The sequence below is a fragment of the Rhopalosiphum maidis genome, chromosome 2 (genome assembly GCF_003676215.2).
Source record: "Rhopalosiphum maidis isolate BTI-1 chromosome 2, ASM367621v3, whole genome shotgun sequence".
Taxonomy (NCBI): Eukaryota; Metazoa; Arthropoda; class Insecta; order Hemiptera; family Aphididae; genus Rhopalosiphum; species Rhopalosiphum maidis.
This window is the reverse complement of record NC_040878.1, coordinates 39,077,196-39,102,097: the sequence shown is the minus strand read 5'-3', so window position 1 is coordinate 39,102,097 and position 24,902 is coordinate 39,077,196. Positions and strand designations below refer to the sequence as shown.

The following is a 24,902-nucleotide window of genomic DNA, read 5'->3' as shown; positions in this document are numbered from 1 at the left end:
TTCCACGCAAATAATACTGCCATTTGGAAATGTTGTAACATCAATGTCAAACGGCCAATTTAAATTTTTAAAAATGTTATCTGTACATAATATCAGTTCATTTGAAAGTGAATAATTTGTAAATTTTTGTTATTTATATTTTATACTAATGTACTTACAGTGCCATTAGACATGTGATGATACCATTGTAATTTTCGACCACTAGTTTTTTTTTTTTTTATAAAAGTCTTCTACTTCTGGTATATAGTCTTCTAACTCCATAGGTAATGATACTGTAACACGTTCACTACCTCGAGACCAAGCTCCAGCATTCAATATTTTAATATTAATAGAATCTACAAAACATTGTCCAATTAACTCAAGTACAAAACCCAAAATTTAGTAATCTAATTTAGTTATCTTTTAATAATTAATTTTAATTGACATCAAATTTGTAACTAAACTATTTCCGAGAAAACTCAATTTTCATTTTGGGACGGCCAACTTCACGTTGCCTTTCGACTATGTCCTATGACTTTACACTAATGCTAATAATTTTATCATCTTTAAAAAAATAATTATAACTATATGTTTGATGTGTATCCTCTCTCCCCAAACTATGATAAAATTATAATCAACAAATATTATAATTATAAATTTAATCCAGGAATTTTCTAAGTTAATCATATCTCCTTCCGTGGTGTTTTAGTTGTGCTGGGGGGGGAGCAGGTCTCCTAAACTTCAACATTTCTCACGGAGATTTACCTATACATTCTGAAGGGTTCATACTTAAAAATTACAACAAAATGTAAGGGCCAACTTTAAGGACATTAAATATTATGGATGTATTACCAACACGGGAAAACAATCTAAAGACCGGACATTGTCTTAAACTTTGCAGCATAAACTAACATGCTAGAATTATAAGTGAAGGAAATCCAGTACCAAAAATAGGAAAATTTAACAAAACTAATAAATGTTTGCAAAACTTGTGTTCTAAGTGCAATTTTTATATGTGGAAGAATTTTTAATTAATATTAGCCATTATAAATTGTCTTTCCATTATTATAATTATTATTATTCAGTTAAAAAAAAAAAAAAAATGAAATCGACCTTTAACTCCTGGAAAGGTTAAAGGATCAATTTGCAAGAATTGGATCATATTTTTAATTAGGTAATAAGTATCTGTACTCTGTACATAAGTATAAATTAAAACATAAACTGTCTTTTTGCATACTATGTGCAAACTGGATAATGTTGTTACTTTTAAGCTTAGAGAGTTGGGATATGAGTGATTTATATTTACATTACATGTTGTGCTTATACTTTGTTTGTTCTAAAAAATATTATCTTTTATTCAATACAAATTAATTACCTGCAATACTTCCTTTAAGATTCTATAGGTTTCTTTAAATTGTGTATTTAAATCTTCGCTAACTTTTATATCTTGGAACATTCTTTGCTAGTTTATTTTACATAATCTGCGGGCATACCAACTTCCCTAAGCCTATACAAACATACAAGTATAAAATATAATTTAAATATAAGATCTACAGTATTATTTAATGAATTGTACCATTCAACCATATTTTCTTCTTTTTCAGAATCAGCAGAAGTATCTAATATTAATCTACGAGTTAAATGTGCTTTGTGAAACCTCATAAAAACATCTTTATTTTGAACATATTTTAACACAAGTAGCTAAAACCAATGAAGAATATTACTAGTGAGTAGTGAATTAAACCAAGAATAGTTATATTTCATACATACCCATCTTTCAATTTACTTTCAATCTCATCAGCAGTTAATCTTTTACTTAAAGGAGTTTTTCTTAATAACATATCACAATAGTTGGCTAGTAATTCTGGACATTTTGATTCAGGCTGACATTTAACAGCAGAATTCTAGAAAATTAGTTAAGCATTAATAAACAACCACTTATTTAACATCTACTTATACATAATCTATTATTATTTAAAAATTAAAAATTAGATAACTCAACATACAATTTGTATTAAAACTTTACTCTCAATCAAAGTCGACTACTAAACCATACATGGTATTACAATGTTGTACTTAGTATTTGATAACTAGCTGTACCCGCACATTTTGTTGCCCGTACAAAATGCATCCGTGATAACCTAATGCTGATATTTAGTATGAAAATAAAATCTATTTTTTGTTTTCTGATTTAGCGTATGGATAATAATCCCGACATATCAACTTTACATAAATGCCCTGCCAAGCGTTGCATTTTTTCAACCGATTAACCGATTATGTATTATTTGTTAATAATAATCTGTTATTTGAATAATCGATTTAGTATTTGCATAGCCCTAAACATAATAAAGAGGTAATATATTGAGGTCATTAATTGAGAACATCATACCCGTCCGAACAATTCATACCTACACGCTGATTGACGGACAAAAAGATCAGGTTGCAAGTAGCTGGAAAATCGCAAGCCGCACAATTACATATATATATAGGTATTAGGTGTACAATTTACACGTTTTTTTTTAAATTAAAATTATCAGTGTTTCTATACTATATTATGTATGTTATATACATATAAACCTTCCTCTTGAATCACTCTATCAATTAAATAATAACCACATCAAAATATGTAGCATAGTTTTAAAGATCCATTATCTAAGCATACATAGGGACAGACAGCAGGAAGTGACTTTATTTAATATTATGTATAGATATATTTTTAAAAGTCATATTATTATTTCCAGTTTTATTATTATTTTGATATTATTAGATATTGTTAATAGCCTCCTAAGATTTTAAATTTTTAATGACAATTATAAATAATTATTATTATTTTTGTATACATTTATAACTAAAATTATAAAATGGCAATCCTCCAAAATGGCTTTAACTCACAGGTTAAAAACCATTGATGTATAATATTAATACTAACTTGTTTAGTAGGTAGTTCTAATCGAAACACAGTAGTATCATTAACTACTTGTTTGTATGCTTTATCCCTTGCAGTTAAAAATCTTGGGTCATCATTAAATGCTTCTTGTACTAAATTACTAAATTTATGAAACAATAGAAGAAGTTGTTCCACATATTTTCAGAATCCTAAACCCAATGAATACATTTATTAAAATAAATGGTATACAATAATATTTATGATTATATAAACATTTTAATGAAAACATAAACTTTACCTGAGTTATAATGTCTGCTGATGCCATCATGTCTGCTAAACCCGCGCTTACAATATAATCTTCTAAATCTTTTAACATTTTTAAAATTCCATCAGGTACTCTGTCCATTAGCTTGAATAAAAGTGTTAATTCTAAAAAAATAATAAAATAAAATAAAATAAAATTCTTTTTGATAATTTATTTATAGTATACTTTCAGTATCGTTGCTTTTAATCATATCTGTACATTCAGCTAAAATAGTATGGCGAAAATTAGAAACCAACACCATAACACAACAATCTGTCAACTAAAAATAAATATTATCTTATATTATAAAACATCTATAATACTGATTTAAAATTTAACTAAACTATACAATACCATTTGGACAGAACCACTATTAGTTTCTAAATATTTTTGAGCACGAACTTCTTCTTCCCGAAGTTTCAAATCAGCATATCGCATATAATTTTGAACTCCATGAAGCTCTAAATATTCAGGAGCTTTTGCTTTATAAAATGCTTCAGTTGTTTCAATATATGCTCGTTCAAAATAATCTCTATATATCTGAAGTTTATCATCATAATTTGAGCATAGATTAACTAAAACAGTAATTTTATAAAAAAAAATGTATACTATTTAGGATAAACGGTACAAGAGATTTTAACAAAATTATAAGCATACCCACCATATGATTCTCTTACACCTATAACTAACTGAGAGTCAAACGCTTCTCCATTTCGCTCTAAGTAAACAAGTTTCATGGCTGAATCTTGAAGTCTCTGTTTTATATCATTAAAAATACTTTGATTCCAACTGTCTAACATCAACTAAATAAAAACAAATATTAAATATGATAAAGTATAATTATTTTTTATATTTTTTTTAATAATTTTATTATTATTCACTAACATATATCTTAACAAATTTGCCTTCAGCAAAACAAATTTTATGTTGTTAGTTTTAATATTGGAGTCAGTTTACCTATTATCAAATTTAAAGGTAAGAATATTATCTAGAGTGTATCATATGTTTTTTATTGATATTATTATTTTAAAGTGAGTTATGAGCATTTAAAAGTTATGTAATATTTTACATAGGTAACTCACTATAGAATGATGATATCAACAAAAGCATATGACATGTCCTGCATAACATTCTTACTTTAAGTTTTATAATAGGTAGCTAATAATATATTAATAATATCAAAGCTAATAACATAAATTGTGTTCTAGTGAATACATATTTGCTATGATGTATGTTAGAAAGATAGAAACAACAAATGTGAGTTATACATTTTCATACTTATGTACTAGGAAGCTTACATAATTTCAATTGAAGGATTATTTATTTCTCATTAAGAACTTATTAATTAATTTTTAGAAAATATAAAGATATATTTTTATTATACAAAATTGAATTTTCAAAGTAGTATTGCAAATCATATGATAAATTCTTCAATATCAATGTCCTAATTTTTATTAATATTTATGAAAATCAATCCTGTTAGTCTGTCTTATCTAATATTATTACTTAAATAAGTTTTAGTCTCCATAATATTGGAAACTATTGCTCTACAATAACAGTTGTTATAAGTAAAATAATTAATATTTTTGAAAAGTTCTGTATATACTTTATACTTTAAATTTGGATAGAAATCGCTGGAAATTTGACTTAAAGAAGTTAAAGAACATTTTGGGCGATCATCATTAGATACATTTTGTCACCGTCTTTGCTAAATTTTGATCTTAGAAGCAAACAAATCAATATTTGGTAATAGAGTTTGTAAAACAGTGTATATTCTTTTAATTAATTCAAATATATAATATTTTGAGTTATCTACTTTGAAATTATAATATTTTTAAAGTGGTAATTACAAAATTATATTCAAAACACCTTCTGTCTAATTAAACAATAAAATGATCCAATAATAGTAAAAAATAGTATGTTTGTAGTATTGTCTGGTAAATTAGCTGGTGTGATGTCAATCTACTATTCAGGGCACCTTAAAGCATTAATTATTGTTATCAAAAAAAAATATTTTTTAAATTTCATTAGTTATTCCTTTTTTACAATTAAAACTATATGTATTTTTTTCAATTTATTCATAACAATAAGACATATCAATAATGATTTTTTTAATTATATGCTTAAGAATAAGATTAAAAGGTTTTTTGTTTTTCTCAATGACAAAAACCAATTTTACTCAATAAAAAATTCTTTATCATTTTCCTTTAATTTGGAAGAAATACCTAAAATTCTCCCTTTTGTGCGCATGTTATGTAACATGTTAAATCTACATACAAGGTAATATATAACTCTTATTATACTATATGCAATAAGTATTAATTTTACCTTTCGTACAACAGAATCTTTATCAGCATTGCATTTTTTAAACCAATTGATGACTTTCCAGCAGAGAGTTTTCTAATTGTCTAAAAGGAGTTGGAAGATAGTTACATTGAGTAAAAAACTTTCTCCACTCAGTAATATAAGCTTTAAGTAGAGCTTGGTCTTCTTGATGGGCCATCACTCTCTAAATAATATAAAAATATAAAATTAAATTAATAACAAAAAATCCATTATGTAGAATTAAATTATCAAAAATAAAAGCAGTTATATTTTTTTAAATATAATACCTTAAGCTATTATTTTATATTTTATAAAAAAAAAAAATAGGAATACAATAAACTTAAATAAATTAAATTAAATAAAAAAGGAATACAAATTATGATTTATCAAAAAAATTTAAAAACATTTTACTTGTTGAGCTTTTTTTATGAACTCCATTATATCAGTTTTTAGAAATTGTCTCATTTTTATTGGTCCTTGTTCATCCCATAGACATACAAGGTGAACTGCATAAAATAAATCTTGCCATTCATTTTGAGTTACTGGTTCTTGTTGTAAAAGTTGAATTACAATGGGTCTCATTTCTGGCCATTTTTCTTCAAAACGTACTATGGTTTTATCATTCTAAAATAATTGGCAATTTTATTTTAAAATTATTAAAATACCTTAAGTTCAATATAATATCGAAGTAATACAAGACTTTAGGAGCTAAGTATGAAAAGTATTAATGGTTTTTATTTTGTACATTTGAAATAAGTTATTGAATCGGATAAATACAATTGCAATACAATATAAAATAAGGTAAGTTTCCATCATCAAATAAATGGATATATTAACACATTTCAATGATGGCACATCAAAAATTAATAATAAATAAAATCATGGCTTACCTTCATTTGAGACATGTTTTGGATAGAAAATTAAACTGAAATCACTTAATTTAATTTTTCTTCTTTTTCAAACAATATACACGACGATCTACCGTTTTAATATTAATAATAATTTTAGTTTATATGACAATTATAAATCAAAAACCAGATTCATAAGTTCAAAAGAATCGTTGTTGACCGCGTAAATCCATTTCGATCATAGAATTTTATCAAACGAAACTTAATTATACAATATACACTATACAGCATGTACCTGGGTAAAGGGTCTGCAAGTGAGACGTTATGTAGCTACTTCGATAGCATATATTATTATTTATTATATTAGGTACACGAGATATAGAAAGTCTAAATTACGATTTCGGGCTACACTACCTACACTAGCGCTTCGCCGCTTCAGTTCCTAAACACATCGACGAATAGCAGGAAAAATGTATCACTATTCATGACGACATTATTATGTTTATCATTGTTATCAATTGACAAGTACCACCACCATGGTCTTTAATGCACGGTTGTAGACCATTGAACTATATGATAACTATATCATATAGTTCAATGTTGTAGACATAGATAGAAGATAATAGAAGAATTCTATGGGTTGTAGATATCTTCTAATCATGAACCACAAATTTTATATATTTGTCTCATGAACTAAGAAGATAATGACTGGCACGTTCGTCGTTCACGTATGCTCAAAATATACCGGTCAGGAAAATGTTTTGTGTAATAATGTTCATGCTTCAAATCTTCTAAGACCGTGATTGCCGATATAATAATGTTTATGGATAATATATCAAAATGGTTACAAACTATTATTGATTCGCAATTATAAACAGTAAATACTAAATAAATTTATATCTATACTGTGGTTAATAATAAATATACGCATTATAAAATAATTTTTTAATTTAACATTTCATTGTGTAAATAATATTGTAATAATATACATAATAGTTCAAATCCTCACGTAATCGCGTAAAATATTTTTGAATTAGGTACAATAAATACACAAAAATTGTAATTTTTGGTTTAAATATCTAATTTGATCAACATTTTTAATACCAAAAATGTCTATGAAAAAATATATAACATTGATATATTTTAGTTTTAAAATGTACTACTAATAAGAAATCTTGAATTAAATTTTCAAACCTTAGAAAAATTAACATTATTGAGCTTTTCACTAAAAAAATAATTTACAAATGTTGATGAATTTTGTTAAACTTCAAATTTCAAACACTTTAAAAAAAGTTGAACTTATGTGTTTTTAATATTTATTAATGGCAATAAAAAAAAACATAATGGAGAACCTTTTTTTATCGAAAATAAAAATTGTATGATACAAAAATCATTTAATGGTACCTATAGGCTATAAAGCTATTATTTTACAGAATGCCAGAATATCTTGAAAATTATTTCATGCCTAAAAAATGTTAATATTAATATCTTGAAAATTTCTAATCTGTATGGCCTTTTATTAGTTTTATTAATTTTTGAGTTATAAATAAACACATAATCGATTTTGTCAAAACCTGATTAGTAAAGGTATTAGGTAGTCTTGCGTAGAAGTCTATTTCACCTAATTTTTTTTGAAAAATACTACGCCTATCTTATACTACTAATCATTTAAAGCCCAAATTTCCATATAGATACAACTATTCAAGACACTAACTAGAAACCGCTCTCAAAGATGAAGTATGAAACACTTTTACTGAAAAAGGGTGACAAATACAAATATCTATGTAACTATTTCAGTAGCTGAAAAATAAAATCAAAACCTTTTGTAATTTTTATCACGTTTATAAAATCTTTGTATAAACATTTGAAGAAAAAATTATATATCTACAGTTACCTATTAGTTTTCAAAGTATTGGTGTTTTACATAAAAATTTCGGTTTTACACTATTTTTTTTTTTGTTTTTCCTGATAATTTTAAAAAGAACTAAAAAATTTTAATTTATACCTCCAATAATTACCATTATTTCAATTACTAAATATAGATTTAGAATTTTTTTTATAAATCGTTTACATATCATACATGGGTATAGGTATTATTACTAGTACTGTAAAATCTAAAAATTATGACCGATGATCGATCAATAAAAATAACTATATAAGCATTAAGCTAAACAACTAAATATTATTATTTATTTGTAAAGTTAATAAGTATTAAGTTCCAAGTGGTACCCGAACTTAAGATACAAAAATTAAAATTTTTAAAGAATAAAATATATTCACATACGAAAAATTAAATTTCCCATTTCTATACCGTGGTTATAAATTTAACTGATAACAACTGATTGATGCGAGTTTGGTTTAAGATAGTACCATTACAGATTTATATATCGAATGTAAATATCGTATAGTTAGAATTACAATTATAGAAATACATTAGTTAAATTATGGATTATAGATAATTGTTGCAAGAATAAATAAAAATATAAATCAAATTTTTTTATAATATATTTGTGGTACGTAAACCAATTTTATTTATAGTATTATGACGGATTAAGATATCTTAGTTCGTGGTATCATAAAAGACGTATTATCTCGATGACCAAGACGTGCATTTGATCCAAGATAATATATTATCTATAAACCTTGTTTTTGATCTTGGTTAGTGGTATATTATTGGTCAAGAATCAACTCCACTCGCCAGTTTATCGTACATTTGTACCCCTTTTTCTAAAATGTATTGAATTTCGACATACAGCGTATTAAAGTAAAATAACCTAATACATACTGCAATACTTCATAGTAGATTCAATCTATTTTGTGTTACTGCCTAAATTTTTAAATTTTACATTATACACTAGATTATACAGTAATAGATAACTTTTTAAATTATATTTAAAAAATATTAATCAACAAGAGATTATAATTTATAACATTAATATATAGAAACATTTATTTATATTTAATATTACATGAACCTAGTCATATCCTATCTATAACATTTTGATGATAACCAAGAATATTGTTGATCGTTCCCGAAATAAAACAACAAATCCCCGAGTTCCTGATTGTCGTGCCTAGACCTACAATAATAATAGCGTAATCCTACCTAAATACGCTACAACACCTTACAATAGATAACAGTAAATTTGTCTCGTAAGTATTCGTTAACATTTTTATACAGTGTTAAAATAATAAATTAGGTAGTTACTTTCAATATCGACAAAACAATCGTATGAAAACTGAACGACGCGTAAATAACGCGTAATTAAAATATTTTAACTGCTATGCAGCAACAATCAATGTGAAAATTTGAAATAATTCACTTGCAAATTATGGCAAGTATTATTATTTTATGTCTTATTTATAAATTGCTTCATCAAAATTGTATAAAATGTTAACTTCCTGTTAACATGATTGTAATTTGTCTACGTTTCATATAATCCAATCTCCTATATTTTCTTAAGATATAATATTTATTTTAAACAAATTATTTACTTTTTTAGATATAATAAGAATAAAGTTAAGTATTATCTAAGTGATGGCAAGAAAACGACGTAGCACAACTGAAATAAATACAGCTGAAAATGCTTCAGTTCCAAAACGTCGTTATACTAGGTTAGTAGAAATAAATTGATACTTTCAATGATTATAAACTGCATGTAGTTATATTTTCAATTTATGTAATATGTTTTATTTTTCAGTGCACAAAGAACTCATCTTGATGAAATGATGGTTTTTAATCATAAAAAATGTCTTTCGTGGTATCATAAATATACAAACGATGTAGGCGAACTAGGTATTTATAAAATAAAAGTACAATTCATTTTTGAAACTTTTAAATTACCTGTATATTAAATTTATTCTTAGGACCCGAAGGCATGGAAAAATTTTGTATGGATATTGGGGTTGATCCAGAAGATTTAGTTATGCTTGTTTTGGCTTGGAAAATGAATGCTAAATCAATGGGATATTTTTCTAGTGCTGAATGGTTAAAGGGTCTTACAGAATTACAGTAAATAATTTGATTTATAATTAATCTATTAGTTATGTAATTATTAATTAATAAAATATATTTTTATTGTAGATGTGATTCAGTTAAAAAACTTCAAAGTAAATTGGAATCTTTAAGGTTGTGTTTTAATGATCCATTAGCTTTCAAAAGTATTTATAGATATGCATATGATTTTGCAAGAGTAAGTTTAACTTTAATATCTTAATATAATAATATTTGTTATAGTATTATTTCATTTATTCATAGATATGTAATCTATAGGACTGTTATAATAAAAATTAAATTATAAAAGATATTTATTTTTAATTTTTAAGGATAAAGATCAACGAAGTATGGATATAGAAACTGCAAAATTAATGTTAAATTTATTACTTGGGAAACAATGGAAACTTTACCCATTATTTGCTAAATTTATAGATCAATCCAAGTATAGAGTTATTAATAAAGATCAATGGTGCAATATATTAGAATTTTCACGATCTATCACTACAGATTTGGCAAATTATGACATAGATGGAGCTTGTAAGTATTATAAAATATGTCTACTTAAATAATTTAAGCATTAAAAATTAAGTTTTACTAAACAATACAATTTATTACTTAGTAATACCGTTTCTTAAATCATATATTTATTATTAATTAATATTAATATTTATTAATTACTTGATGTAAATTTCATTGACTAGATATCTACATAAGATATTTTTATTTTTTATTCCAAAATCTTAACATTAGCTTAAAACATATTTTTTTTTTTAAAAAAGGAGAACAATACTATTCAAAATAAACCATAGAAAAATAGACTGTTCATTACAATGTTGAATCGCAATAGTGTTTAAATGTTAAATTTTAAAATGTATATATTTGTTTATAGGGCCTGTTATGTTAGACGAGTTTGTGGACTGGTTAAAGAATAGTAACAGCTGAAATTAAGAAGTCGATTATTGCTGACCAGGATTAGTTACTGGATTAATATAAGTTAAATACAATTAAATAAAACTCAATCGATCTCTTGTTTGCTTTTTCAATTTCCATGCAAATAAATTTTTAATTTCTATTAATATTTCAAAAGTACAGTACATAATACAAATCATTTTTTTTGCAAGTCTTCTATTAAAAATATTTTTTATATATATTTATATAGTATATTAATATGAATTATAATAAAATCATTCACACAGATATTTTTGTATTTATTTATATTTATTGAAATATGTATTGTAATAGTTATAAAGCATACAATTAAATATCATGTCATGTACATAACAAAAGTTATGACAAATAAGTTAGAAATATACATATTTTAAGATAATGAGATTATGAAAATCTTACCTTAACATATCTAAGTAAATGTATTATTTTTTTCACATTGAAAGAATTTTCTTCAATATATAATTATTAAATAATAGTTAATACTTAAATCTTTACATAAACTTAAGTATTTTTAATACATAATGGACTTGAAATAAAGTTTAAAATAAGTGGATAACTAAAAATTTATTTTTTATTCAAGCAAATAACTTATATTAAAGAAATAATTCTAAAGTAAAATATAATATTAGCATTTATTATATAATAGACTATTCTATAATCATTCGTAATAGTTAATAGTGTGAAAAATATAAATGTTCATTTATTAAATAATAATAATGTATATTACACTTATTTAGCATATTCTATAATCAATAACAAGTAAAAGATTTTTTCGTTTTATGAAATATAATACAAAAGATATATAATTATTATTATTATTAATGTCTAATATATTTAATACTAAGTATACTTTTAGTAAGAACTCATGTTGACAATAAAATAATTTTTGCTTCATTTATTGATACAAAAATATAGTATACATGTAAATTAATTTTATTCAAGTGATATTATAGTGATATTTAACACTGCATTAAATAAATTAACCTAACATACAATGACCAATATTCAAATGTTCATTTGTTTAGAGATTATATTTCTTAAATTTTGAGTTAAGAGGACGTCTCACCCGCATGTGTAGTCTCTGTCTTACAAACGTATGGCATAGTGAATTTTCGTTCACCAGTTTCAATAGTTTGCTTTTAGTTTTAATATTAGAGTGATTTGATCTATTATCAAACTTTAAGGTAAGAACATTATCTGTGTTCACTCGTTGGCTTTTTACGATATTTTAATTTTTAGGTGAATTATGAGTATGAAATTATTAATATTTGAAAATGATCATAATTAAGTTAAAAATTAAAATATAGTTAAAAAGCCAACAAAAGAACACAGATAACCTAAAAGTTTGATAATAGGTCAATTCACTCTAATATTAAAACTAAAAGCACACTATTGAAACTGGTGAACGAAAATGTACTATGTCGTACGTGTGTAAGACGGAGACAACACATGCTGGTGAGACGTCCTCTTAAGGGTATTGGAATCAGTGATTTTCTGTCTTTATCTAACATACATGCAACATAGGGTTATAAACGTGTTCTATTTCTAACATACCGATTGATAGAATGAAGCGATAAGAATTCTAAAAACAGATTTGAATTTGGCGTCAAGAATTCTTCAGATCAAATTTTCACGTAATTTTGATTTCAAGTTCTCCAAAAATTGAAATATATCAATTTTTAATTATCTTTTTTTAATATAACGTTTTTAGGATTTTGTGGGGATAATATCAAAAATTCGGAAAGTCGATCACAAGTAGACTTGACGACAAATTGAAATCTGTGTCCACTGTCTAGAATTCTTATCGCTTCATTATATCAATCAGCAGTGGCGTACTTAGACCTGAACTTTGGGGGGGGGGGTATTGCTTCCAATTCCTCATTATTCTTATCTATTTGTATTTACGATCAATTAAAATTCTATGAATAATAAAACTACTATAAACTAAATGTAGGTAATAAAACAAATAATAATGTATTTTATTTTAGAAGGTATAGCAGTTATCATTCTTGTCTTCTATTCTTCTATTGTTTAAATCATGCGCGTTTTCAACTGCGCAATTCGTTTTTGAATATCATGCAACTGCCAATAGAAAATAATTCAATAGCAATGAGAATATGATTACAAAGATATATGTTTTAAAATATAGATAGTATTTAAAACAATGTAATTTTCAAACCTTTTGAATTTCCAAATCAATATTTGATATTTTAGAATCATTATTTTTATCACTGTTCGTATTTTCTGCATCGTTTGGTGTTAAACTTATAAGTATATTGTAAATATCTGACATTTCCAAGTCGAAATCAAACCTTCAAAAATTATAATAAATAAAAATCAAGTATACATGATCAAAATTACAAAACAAATACAAATACTTCTGTGATTTAAACTTTTTTTCAAGTCTTATAATATATTTTTTATAAAAATTATATAATTCATTGATATGCTGATAAATAGTTATACAATACTTTCAATGGGTGACAAATTAATTTATTTTAAAAGTTCAGAATAAAGTTATAATACACAAATATTGAAATATATATATAAGATACATACGGTTTAACTATTGCAGGTTTTACAGCATTCTTATACTTAATATTTTCCACACTTTCCTAAAAAAAGGTATCAATTAAAAACAAAAATGTGTTATTTTAAAAATAATTTTAATTGTTTAGTTTAAGTCAGTGACTTACTACACCATTTACACCTATGTTTTTGCAAAATAAGCTATAATCGATCTATTGTATTAATGATAAATATTAAATTGAGAAAGTATAATGTATTTTTGAGGGGTATGTCACAGGTGTAAATAATAATAAAGGTAAGTAAAAATATCATAAAAAAGTTTCTCTTGCAAGGAGGAGTGGTATAACCAAATAAACTCTGCATTCAACCAACTTAAAATGTTAACAAAGAAAATACTATTAGTTCAATACTGAAATAAGTATGAAATTATTTTTATAAAATGTTATTGTAATTTATGGTTAAAATAAAATCTACCAATCACTTTATATCATAAATTTAACCAGGATCAGGCTGGAATCAAATAATAGATAAAAAATTCAGTAAATTTTTAGTATACAAAACCATTTTTTTTTTAAATACTGATAAATAGATACAATATTATTTAAGTAATAATTGTATGAAGAAAAATATGTACCTAATACCTACCTATTAAATGTAACAAACCTATTTCTAGTTTTGTAACTCTTTTTTTCCATACGCAATAATTGTTTTAAAGACTCAATGGCCACCGACAATGTCTTACAATAGATATTTACATAAAAAAATGTCAAAGGGTGTCACTGTGACAGTCAGTCCATGCGTTTTATCATGTAAGTACATTTAACTTATTGCCTAAATAATTACTTTTCTGTACGTTTGTCTAGATATCATTTTAGAAAATTCTTCATTTACTCCAAATGGAACCTCGAGTCCTCGATCTAAATATAATAAAATAGTAATGTATTAATATTTATATTACTTATTAATTAAATTAGATTACATATATAAACAAATATGAGGTACGAACAATTTTTTAATTTGGGCAAATTTTCGAAATATTGCAATTGCTTTGCTTTTTCTCTCCATATTTTCAGCGTTTCTTCATCTCTAAACATTTAAAAAATAAAACATATAATATTATAATTCACAAGTCATAACCAAGCTAGAAAATTGAACAAATAACAGTGTTATATCTTTCTTTACATTTTACTTGACTACATATAATAGTTTTATGATCATTAACGACATTGAAATTTTGGTCAAGTAGTATGTGATGACGTGTGATAGGTAAAGGGAGCTTTTTATTTTTAAGAGGATTAGAAAGTATTGATAGTATTATTGTAGACAAAACAAATATACCTTCTATGAAAACTTAACTCCCTCTTGGTTCCCCTAATATATGAACATGGATATTATTATTTAGATTTGATAGGTTCTAAATGTTCCGCAAATACGAATACAAAATCAGACGCCGGGCCCAGTAAAAAAAAAAAAAATATTGAGGGGGAGAGGTAAAAGACTCAGCTAAAAGACTTCCTCAACATTTATACTGTTTTCTTTGTTTTTGATAAATTAATTATTATATGAAAATTTTATTTTAATATACATATTTTTTGGTATACATTTGTGTGATAATTAGCAATAAATAATAAAAACTTTTAAATTTCATCGTATATCTAAATTTAGTTAGGAATTTTATTTTAGATGATAATTATAAGTTATAGGTATCACTACTATCACATACCTATTACCTATCTTATTTACGTTAAAATTCGGCCTCTAAAATTTCTAATACTATTTTTTTTATATTAAATTAATGCTTATAGGTAGCGCTGTATTTTATCTGTGTTTGGAGCCCCTAGAATTTTAGTAGTAGCGCTCTAACTACGTAAATCGTGCAGTGTATACCTAATTATCTAAGTCTATAAGACTGTTTAAAACAATTCGTTTTACATTTTCGAAGACAGCTGCATCGAGTTTTGACGATCCTCCCCATTTTCACAGCACGTCTATGACTATCAAGCGTATACCTATTACTTAAACCACTTATCATGAGAAACTGGCTTAAAATATATAGGTTAGACCCCCTGAACCCCTCCCCCGTAAATCCGCCACTGCTTAGAAATGGGTATTGCCTAATTTACTAAACTGCTGATCTACTATATTGTGTCATGATTTCAGTACCTATTTCAATATTTATTTATTTTTTTATATTTTTAGTATTATAATTATGTTTCACATTTGTCATTAAATTCCTATGTTTATATACTAGAAGTGATACATTAGTAAAAAATATTTTTTTGACATATTGTATACCTAATCCATTAAAAATAAGCTAGTACTAGAGGACTTTGGTTTGCTCAGTAAAAATTTAATAATACTTTTAATTGTGGCTTTTAGTTTCTTAAGGTGTGTATTATAAACACAACCCCAAAACATTATTCCATAACTGAAAATAGATTGCACCAAAGTAATATAAATAATTCTTTTCATCCTTATATTGAATTAACTTTTAACATCTTTTAAATAATAGAAAAATAGAAAATTAATATTGTTATAAGAAAGTGATTATCAAATACCATTACTCTATAGTATAGAGTCTATACCATTATGACTTATGTTAACAGTTAACACAAAGCTTTAAACACCAACTTTGTATAGTGAATATAATGTGTTATATAATGAATCATCAATGTTCGAATGTAATACTTAAGTAAGTACTCAATTATTAAATTAATAAACAAAACGACTAAACTCACTTGTAAGATTGTAAGATTCGTTCTTGCTTTTCTAATATTATTTTTTGTTTTTCTAAATAAAGTCTTTCTAGTTCTTTCATTCTAATATCTCGATCGGTAACTAAACGGTCACTGCTCCTAAATTGTAATATTCATAAAAATATCAAAAGTTTAATTAGGTAAGTAATTCATTAATTTATTAAATTATATGTTAGTGGGTCAGACTGCAAGTTTAAGCAGCATGTTCTGCATCTTTATATAAATCAATTCACTCGATTGTTTTAAAAATTTAAAACGCTTATCTTTGTTTTTCGGCTTTTGCAATTTGAAATATATTGATTAAGCCACATATATTAGGACAATGTGAAAATTGAGCCCATTATATTATTTTAATTTTTAACACGGGGAGACTTTCAAAGCTTATATTTTTGTTCAAATTTCAATTTCACACATGGACCTCAATTGGTTAAATTACGACTGCTCATTGTTAAAAATATAAACTTAACAGTTAAGAACCTCAAATTTACCAGCTGTCATATTATATTATAGAGATTAAAAATGATAATGATAAATAAGTGTAAATAATTGTAGAAATACCAATTAGTAAGAAATATCATTGGCCAACTATATCTTTCCATTAACTGCATTTTTGACGTATCCATCTAAACAATTTTAATACAACCCACATTAAAATAGGAAAAACATAAAAAAGATATTTAATTATTTTAAGTTATAGTTACAATTTTTATATTTTTTATATTTTTTTTATGTATCTTGTCATCATTTTTTTTTATTACGTTAAATTCATCATTATTTTGTTGAATCATTTCGTTATTATTTTGATTACTTTTCCATTTTTCTTGTAAAAAGCGTATTAAATATTTAGAACCTTTTTTCACCATATCTCTAGTAAGGCAATCAAGCGGATTTCCAGCAACATGTAATTCTCGAAGTTTCGGCAATGATCCTAAAAAGCAATATTATGTAAATCCAAATTTAAATTATAACTTTACAGTATGAGTCGCAATAACTAGAAAAACTTGACAACTCAAATTTTTTTTATTCCCCTAAAAATATAAATCAATATAAATTCGAGTTAGACATCTCGAATAATACATAGGTATTTCGAAGCGAATTTTTATCCCCCTTCAAATTCGTATTATCGCGACTTGACTGTATTATACATAATATAATAACTAAGCTTATACTATATAGTTTGTTGTGATTGTAATATTTTGTAAATTGATAATTACTTAAATAAATTACAAATTTAAAATAAAACTTTCATACTATGTTATTATATAGTTTTTACTTTTTTGAATGACAACATAGAGTTTTAATTTCATATTCCAAAGCAAAATAAGTGAGTAATTTGAGATAAGAGTAAGTTGTCATTCAAAAAATGAAAAACTTAAAAATATATAAGGATAAAAATATTTAAAAACATAATTTTTTTAATAAAAACGTTTTTTTACAATTTAAAACTATGTAAAAAAATGTTTTCAAAAACATAAATAATTTTTGAAATAACGAGTGTTTTTTGATAAAAGAATCACTCTGTATATGACTATATATTTACAAACCTTAATAGTTTCTTTCAAGATAAAAATATACTAAATACTAGGTAACATGCAACTATTAAAAATAACTAAAATTACTTTAAAATTTGTTATTATAAATACGCTAAAAAGTATAGAAAAATATTGTTTAAAAAAAATGGTTGGAAAATGTACATTCATATACCTCCGACTCTCTATACATGTCTACAGTCTACACGACTATACCTAACACAGAAGAATTGTATATAGTTAGTAGTTGTAGTACACTGAGTAAATCATCGACCATGCTCATCCCTTTTCAGAAATTTAAATGTATATGATATCGCACTTGGACCATTTTTTATACTACATCTATTAAAATGGTTAAAGTATATAAATTTAATACTAAATCTAAAATTAGCAATAAACTTCTTCGACTACATCAATTCAGCTCACGGTGTGAAATTTTATAGACTAAATGACCCACTTTCTGTACTCCGACTCAAGCGTGGACGCCCATACGACCTTACTTTGTAATTATTTATCAATGATTTTTTTTTTTAATAATTATTATTATTATTATTTTCTTTTTTTCTTTTCTGAGTTGTAAATACTAAAACTTAGCCGATATCTTATTACTATTATTCTAATTGTTATCTATTGTCCAAACGTTAAAAAAAAAAATGTATATAATCAACAATAAGTTAGGATAACTTACGTCAGTAAAACTTTATTTAATAATAATAATAATAAAAAAAAAAAATACTAAATCTAATTTAAAGTTTTGCATAATATTTTTCAATAACTATTAGGTATCCAATATTCTTATAGGTTTAGTAATTACTGAGAATCTAATCGTTCAAATTTGTAATTAGGTATATCTAAATTTTAAGAAGAATAATCCACTGAAAAACTAAATAATTTACAGTGAAAAAGAGGTTCTCTATTTATTTAAAAAAATAAAAGTTTTTATCACCACAGGTGTACAGGTGTACAAGAAACTCCTATAAGTAGTAAAGAAAATCCCAAAATTTGAAAATATATTCTTTGGGTATATTTGAAAATTCCAAAAATCAGAATTTAAATAAATTCTTTACTAAAGAAAATATGGTGATGAGTATGCACACAGTTATCACGTGTATAGGTACTTAAGAACTGTATAAAAGATAAATAAATTTTATGAGTATTAATAATACTTTAAACTATTTACATACCCAGAGTCAAAGGTAATCGCTTTAAATCATTTTTTCCCAGAAGCAATACCTGTAGATTTTTATGACCTTGCACACCGTCTGGTAATCGACGTATTCTGTTGCATCTTAAGTCTAACCACATAAGATTTGTACAACCAGTAAATAATTCGTCGGGTAATATTCGTATGATGTTATTGTCCAAGTACAAATACTTCGTAATATTATAATTATCATATAAATCATTGAATCAATTAATTAAAATACAAGCACATGTAACAGACATTTGTATATTAGATAATGTACTCACTTTAACAAAATAACCCATCTCTTGAATAAGAGATTCCGGTATCGACATTATATTTCTATTTTTTAAAATCACAATTTCCATCGGTTTCATTTCTAATTTTATATATATAATATTATAACAGAAATGGTAAATGAAATTCGAATTATAAATGTACAAAAAGGTACATCATGACAAATATAAATCGTGACATCAATACATACATTATATAATGTTGTCATAACAACGGTCTGCTTAAACTTCACTAAATGAATTCCCAGAGCAAAGTCTTTTTTGAAGTTTTTGAACCTAAAGTTTTATCTACGTATACATATTTTTGGTAAGTTTAATCAACCAAAATATTAGTAAAAAAAATTCGAAAAGGATTATAACATCTTCAATCTATAATAACAAATATGTAACTACATAGTTATTGCATAAAACTTAGGACTTGAAAGTATTCGTTTTGCGCATAGGTCAATAATTTACTTAATTATAAAAGACCTAAAAAATAAAAATCTTGATAAATAATCTAAGATTTTGCCTAATGTTTTTGAGAAAAGATGAAATTTCCCATTTTAAGACAGTTAAAAATGTAAATACCAATAATCAATATTTTACTCATTTATAACTAAACAATCATAGTCTAAAAACAAACATAATTGTGAGATATATTTAGTTTTAGTTAACAATTTCTTAGACACAAAATCTAAAACCTATAATATTCTACTTGTATATAATAATTCAAAAGAATTTATAATTCCTCGTTAATAGACTATTATTTTGATTACTTGAGTACATCTATAACTATAACTATATAAATGAAATGATCAATATTGTATTTTTATAAATTATTTCGTTAAATTTTAAATACATAAATAGGTACCTTATATTATTGTAACGGCGTAAATTGTAAATATGTTAATAGGCACCTAGATTACAATTATACATATAATAATATATAATACACTTATTACTCAGTACTGACAGTACTCACTAACTTAATACATCATCAAATTTAATTTACAAAATTATAAAATAATGTATTATTTTACATAGTCTATAGTTATTAGTTAAAGGTACCAAGTTGATATAGTTTTAATCTGTATACGTGGAGCTTTTCATATTTGTCTGGTATTGTATCAAAATGACAAGATAAGTTAAACCCGCAGCAAAAGTCTTAAAACAACAAAATAATACATAAAAGTAGAATTATCTCGATTGTTTATACACTCACATTTATATATATGCAAATGAAAATAATTTATGTATTAATTAATAAAACAATACATATAGTTCCTTCGAATAAATATTAAACTTACTGAAATAATGAGACGTATATTTAGTGTAAATACATCGCATGCTGTGAATTCGACAGAACTATGAGAAAGCTGATCCAAAAACAAATGTAACTGCATAAAAAAAGTGATAAATGTATAATTTATAATTTATATACATTTTAAGTAAAAGACATTTTAATTCAAATCCAGAATAAAGGAGCTAGAGCTGCAATTTTTTGTATTTATAAAATAATGTAACTATATGATGTGGACACAAGAACTTGCAATTTATTGACTGCAGTCATATTATTATATTAGCGCAGTTGTATATGCAGATATATTGGTTTTAATTTGTTATGGCAGTATTTAATATTATTTGAATTTTTGTGAAAATGAATGATTTCTATCTGAAGTTTGTCTGAATGAAGTTTGATTTTTTCCAGTAAAAACGGGTTTGTTGATTTCCTATAATACGATAACTTAAGAATTACCTACTTAACATAATTTTAATTAATAATTAAATAACAAGATTTTAAAAAAGTGGGCAAGCGGGTACTGCTTTGCTGTATAGTAGGTGTCGAGAGGGTCATTATAACTATATTATAATTGTATACGAAAAATAATTCTGATTGGTGGAGATGGTCTGTCAATTTATATCACTTAGTATATTTCATATTTTCAGGAAAGATTTTTCTGATATTGCTTGATATATATGTATAAAATAAAGTATATGTTAATTAAAAACTAAAATGTATTTTGAGGAAAACAATTTATTTAGGTATTATATTAATATTTATTTATTATAATAATAATTTATCTGTTTCACATTATATTACTGTTATTCATTTTTAATTAATACCACCTTATCATAAGACAGTGCAATTTGTATTTGTATATGTTCATGGTATAAATAGGTAATATTTTGGAAGTGTCATTTTTTATATTAAAATTTATAGTTTTAAACGTAAAAGTATTAAGTCCGAATTCTCATAAATAATGTTTTTAAATTATAACAAAATATTAAAAACTGTCCAAGGAGAAATAGTTACTTTACCGCGGGTACTTATCTTAAGTCATAAAAATTTGAATTTCAAATGTTGCACAAATGATTAAAGTAACTTTTCAGTAATTTTTTTTTTAATTTAACTAGAAATACATGAAGAATTTTCAAATATTATTTATAAAAAGAAATTTTTTTATAAATTTCAAACAACAAAATAATTTGCAAATGTTAAATTTTGTCAAACTTCTTACTTAAAAACGCTTACAAAAAAATATTGTTATTCTGTGTTTAAAAATATTATCCATGTATAAAGTTTAAATGTCTATTAAAAAATCGGCTTACGATCATTCGATTTTGAATTGAACCAAAACAACAAAATCGATTGTGTCGAATTTTGCGTAAAAATTCCCGTTTTTACTTAATTTTTTGTTTGTTTTTCCTAGTTAATTATAAAATTACTGTTGATTTTTTTTAATTTGACTCCTCCTAAGTACGAACAAGATCAAATTTATAACCAGAAACCAACCTTTAAGAAATCGAAGCTTTTATATTACTTCAAAAAGTGATGATGGATTGTTATTTTTAAAAAAATTAATACATTTAATACATCTATCGCTCATTTGCTGCATTCAGAATTTAAAATATTTAATTTAATTCTATTATATTAAATAAATGAAAAATATCTAATCTATATAATATAACAATTTATTTACCTCTTGATTTATACTACAATCCAAGTAATTACTTTTTAAGTTTGCTATAAGTGTCTTAGTGTAAATTGCCTGAAACATATAATTATTATTTATTATTGGTATAATAAATACCTTTACTTATACAATATATATATAATATGGCTATGTAAATTAAATTTAGAAATAAAGACTAAAGCTCATATTCTATAACGGGTATAAATGTATAGAAACATTGCTGCAAAAAGTGAAAGCCCCTAAACTTTTTTCTGCGTACGTCCCTGACTTGGTGCGTTTAAAACGAATAATATCATTCTGTAAACGGCGTGGTTCGGTACCTACCTGCTTCGTGGTGTAATGACACATCAGGATTATGCCCATGTACCGCACTGCGTAGTGCAGCATCCAGCAGTACATGATGAGGCCAGACATGGCGTATTTGCCCATCACATGAAACGTCTCGTAATAGATGTCGAAAAATGACATCACGCATAGGGCGCACACCGACATGCCCAGCTGCACGCCGAACAGGCGGTTCAAACAGCTGATGGATTCGCGTAGCAGCCAGTGTCTGATCCGCAGTGTTTCGACGGCATCGGCCGTCGCCATGACGCTGTCCGACGTATCCTTCACAGCTACTGCAATGTCGGGTGCATCGGGTGTTGCGGCAGCGTTCGCGTGTCGTGCGTGTCTCGAAAAACTCGCTAACCCCGCGGAACTACCTAGCACAGCGACGTCGTCGTTGACGGTCTTCAACTTGCAGTACAACATGAAACACTGCTGTACGAATTGCGTCTCCGAACAACACATGGTCACGTTTTGGATGTAGATGAACACATAAAAGACGATCCCCTGCATTAACGCAGGATCGTCGCCATCTGACGTCCACAGCATCCACAATCGCAGCACATTGACTGGCACGACCAGCAGTAAGCACGCGCACACGGCTGTGGCCGTGAACACGCGGTATCGACCGGCATCAGTCGCTGTCGTTGGCGAATACGTCTCGTAGCACTCCATAGTCTCCCTGTACTTTTCGAATCCCATCGTCACCGAGTACGACAGAACGATCCTCGACAGTACCGACGTCACGTTCGCTATGTTTGGGTATATTTCCTTCAGAATCCTGATCGACTCGCTGCTGCACTTATCGCCGATCCGGCAGACGACCGCCGGCCCGACGAACAACACGTAAACGCACGACGCTGACAGCAGCACGGTGAAAAGTATCGGCAGTAACGTGTTACTGTTCCGGTTGTTGTCCAGCATGTTTGCGGGGAATACACCGAACGCTCTCCAAAACAACGTGATCGGCCAATAAGCCAATAATTTATTATTATTTATTACCATTTATTACTATAGTGGACGACTTTCGAAATATCTATATTATAATATACAGCGCCGATAATTAGTATACCTATTCTCGCCCTTTTTACCTGCGGATTATATAAAATAAAATAGCAAATGCCAATAATGTAATATATAGGTGGCCGCGAGTATAACTACGTTTAGTCAGAGGTGTCCGATTTGATTGAGACTTTGTGGCATTTAATAATATTTGGTTTTATTTCTATAAATATATACACACCTATATCGGCCTATTTAGACTTTTTGATCCCAAAGCCCTTTACTAAAAGCAAAAAATGAATACTTTATTAAGTTAAAAAAAACATTATATATACATCTACTCAACTTGACGTTTGATACTTACATTATATTTCTTAGGTAAAGTATTTTCAAACTAATCCTAACAATATTCGAGTGCTTAGTGCTTACATAATATAGTAGTGTAACATATCGACTTAAAAATGTTTTGACTTATTTCACATGATAATTCTCACATGATATTATATTATAATGAGCGTCGAACATGTTTTATCGATGTTAAATTATTGTAATTAATAATAATATAAATATTAATAAACGTATTAATTTTAAAAGAAGGTGGGCAAGTGGGCACAGCACTGCTGTATAAGTAGTTTGTGTAGAGCAGTGATACTGTAATAGATGTATTATATTTGAATTGAACTACGTATCGATATATACAAGAAAAACTATTTTGCGCATAGATTTCAAACTTACATTATTATGAATTTAAAATAAAATGTAGTCGTTAAACTTAAGTGTACACTGTACACCTATAATTAATGGATAAGTATTATAAATATTAATATACTAAATACCTAGTGTATAGCCCGATATCATATTTTAATATATAAATATTAATTTTTTTATATATTTATATATAATACCAATAGTCTAGTAACCTATTACATTTACAAAAAAAAAAAAAAAACTATCAATAATGTTACATCTTTCAATAATATTCATAATAGTTATTAGTTCATCTCTTAATGAAATAATTTATCAGAAAATTTATCT

General features: G+C 25.8%; 3 protein-coding genes and 1 pseudogene across 4 annotated transcripts; 1 reads left to right on the top strand and 3 right to left on the bottom strand.

The window, feature by feature from the left end:
* Positions 1–1,446: 1,446 nt before the first annotated feature.
* On the bottom strand, positions 1,447–6,783 carry LOC113552463 (annotated as a pseudogene).
* Positions 6,784–9,246: 2,463 nt separating this feature from the next.
* Positions 9,247–11,464, top strand: LOC113553281 (DCN1-like protein 4). Of its 2 annotated transcripts, none has more exons than XM_026956534.1 (7): positions 9,247–9,496; positions 9,847–9,958; positions 10,045–10,139; positions 10,211–10,355; positions 10,428–10,536; positions 10,670–10,877; positions 11,230–11,464. In XM_026956534.1, the coding sequence occupies exons 2-7, from the start codon at positions 9,882–9,884 to the stop codon at positions 11,280–11,282; spliced, it is 687 nt and encodes a 228-aa protein (XP_026812335.1). In that variant the 5' UTR covers positions 9,247–9,496; positions 9,847–9,881; the 3' UTR covers positions 11,283–11,464. The 2 variants fall into 2 exon arrangements, with proteins under 2 accessions (XP_026812335.1, XP_026812336.1); XM_026956535.1 differs by having other exon boundaries at positions 9,247–9,678.
* Positions 11,465–12,678: 1,214 nt separating this feature from the next.
* LOC113554483 (leucine-rich repeat-containing protein 40-like) lies at positions 12,679–19,653 on the bottom strand. Its single transcript, XM_026958363.1, has 10 exons — positions 19,573–19,653; positions 19,287–19,476; positions 17,275–17,501; positions 17,132–17,196; positions 16,556–16,672; positions 14,824–14,903; positions 14,661–14,734; positions 13,848–13,903; positions 13,468–13,600; positions 12,679–13,370 (listed from the first exon to the last, which is right to left on the bottom strand). The coding sequence occupies exons 1-10, from the start codon at positions 19,651–19,653 to the stop codon at positions 13,320–13,322; spliced, it is 1,074 nt and encodes a 357-aa protein (XP_026814164.1). The 3' UTR covers positions 12,679–13,319.
* Positions 19,654–20,563: 910 nt separating this feature from the next.
* LOC113553517 lies at positions 20,564–23,870 on the bottom strand. The gene is made up of 4 exons (XM_026956886.1): positions 22,863–23,870; positions 22,545–22,613; positions 20,871–20,960; positions 20,564–20,727 (listed from the first exon to the last, which is right to left on the bottom strand). The coding sequence occupies exons 1-4, from the start codon at positions 23,868–23,870 to the stop codon at positions 20,647–20,649; spliced, it is 1,248 nt and encodes a 415-aa protein (XP_026812687.1). The 3' UTR covers positions 20,564–20,646.
* Positions 23,871–24,902: the final 1,032 nt, after the last annotated feature.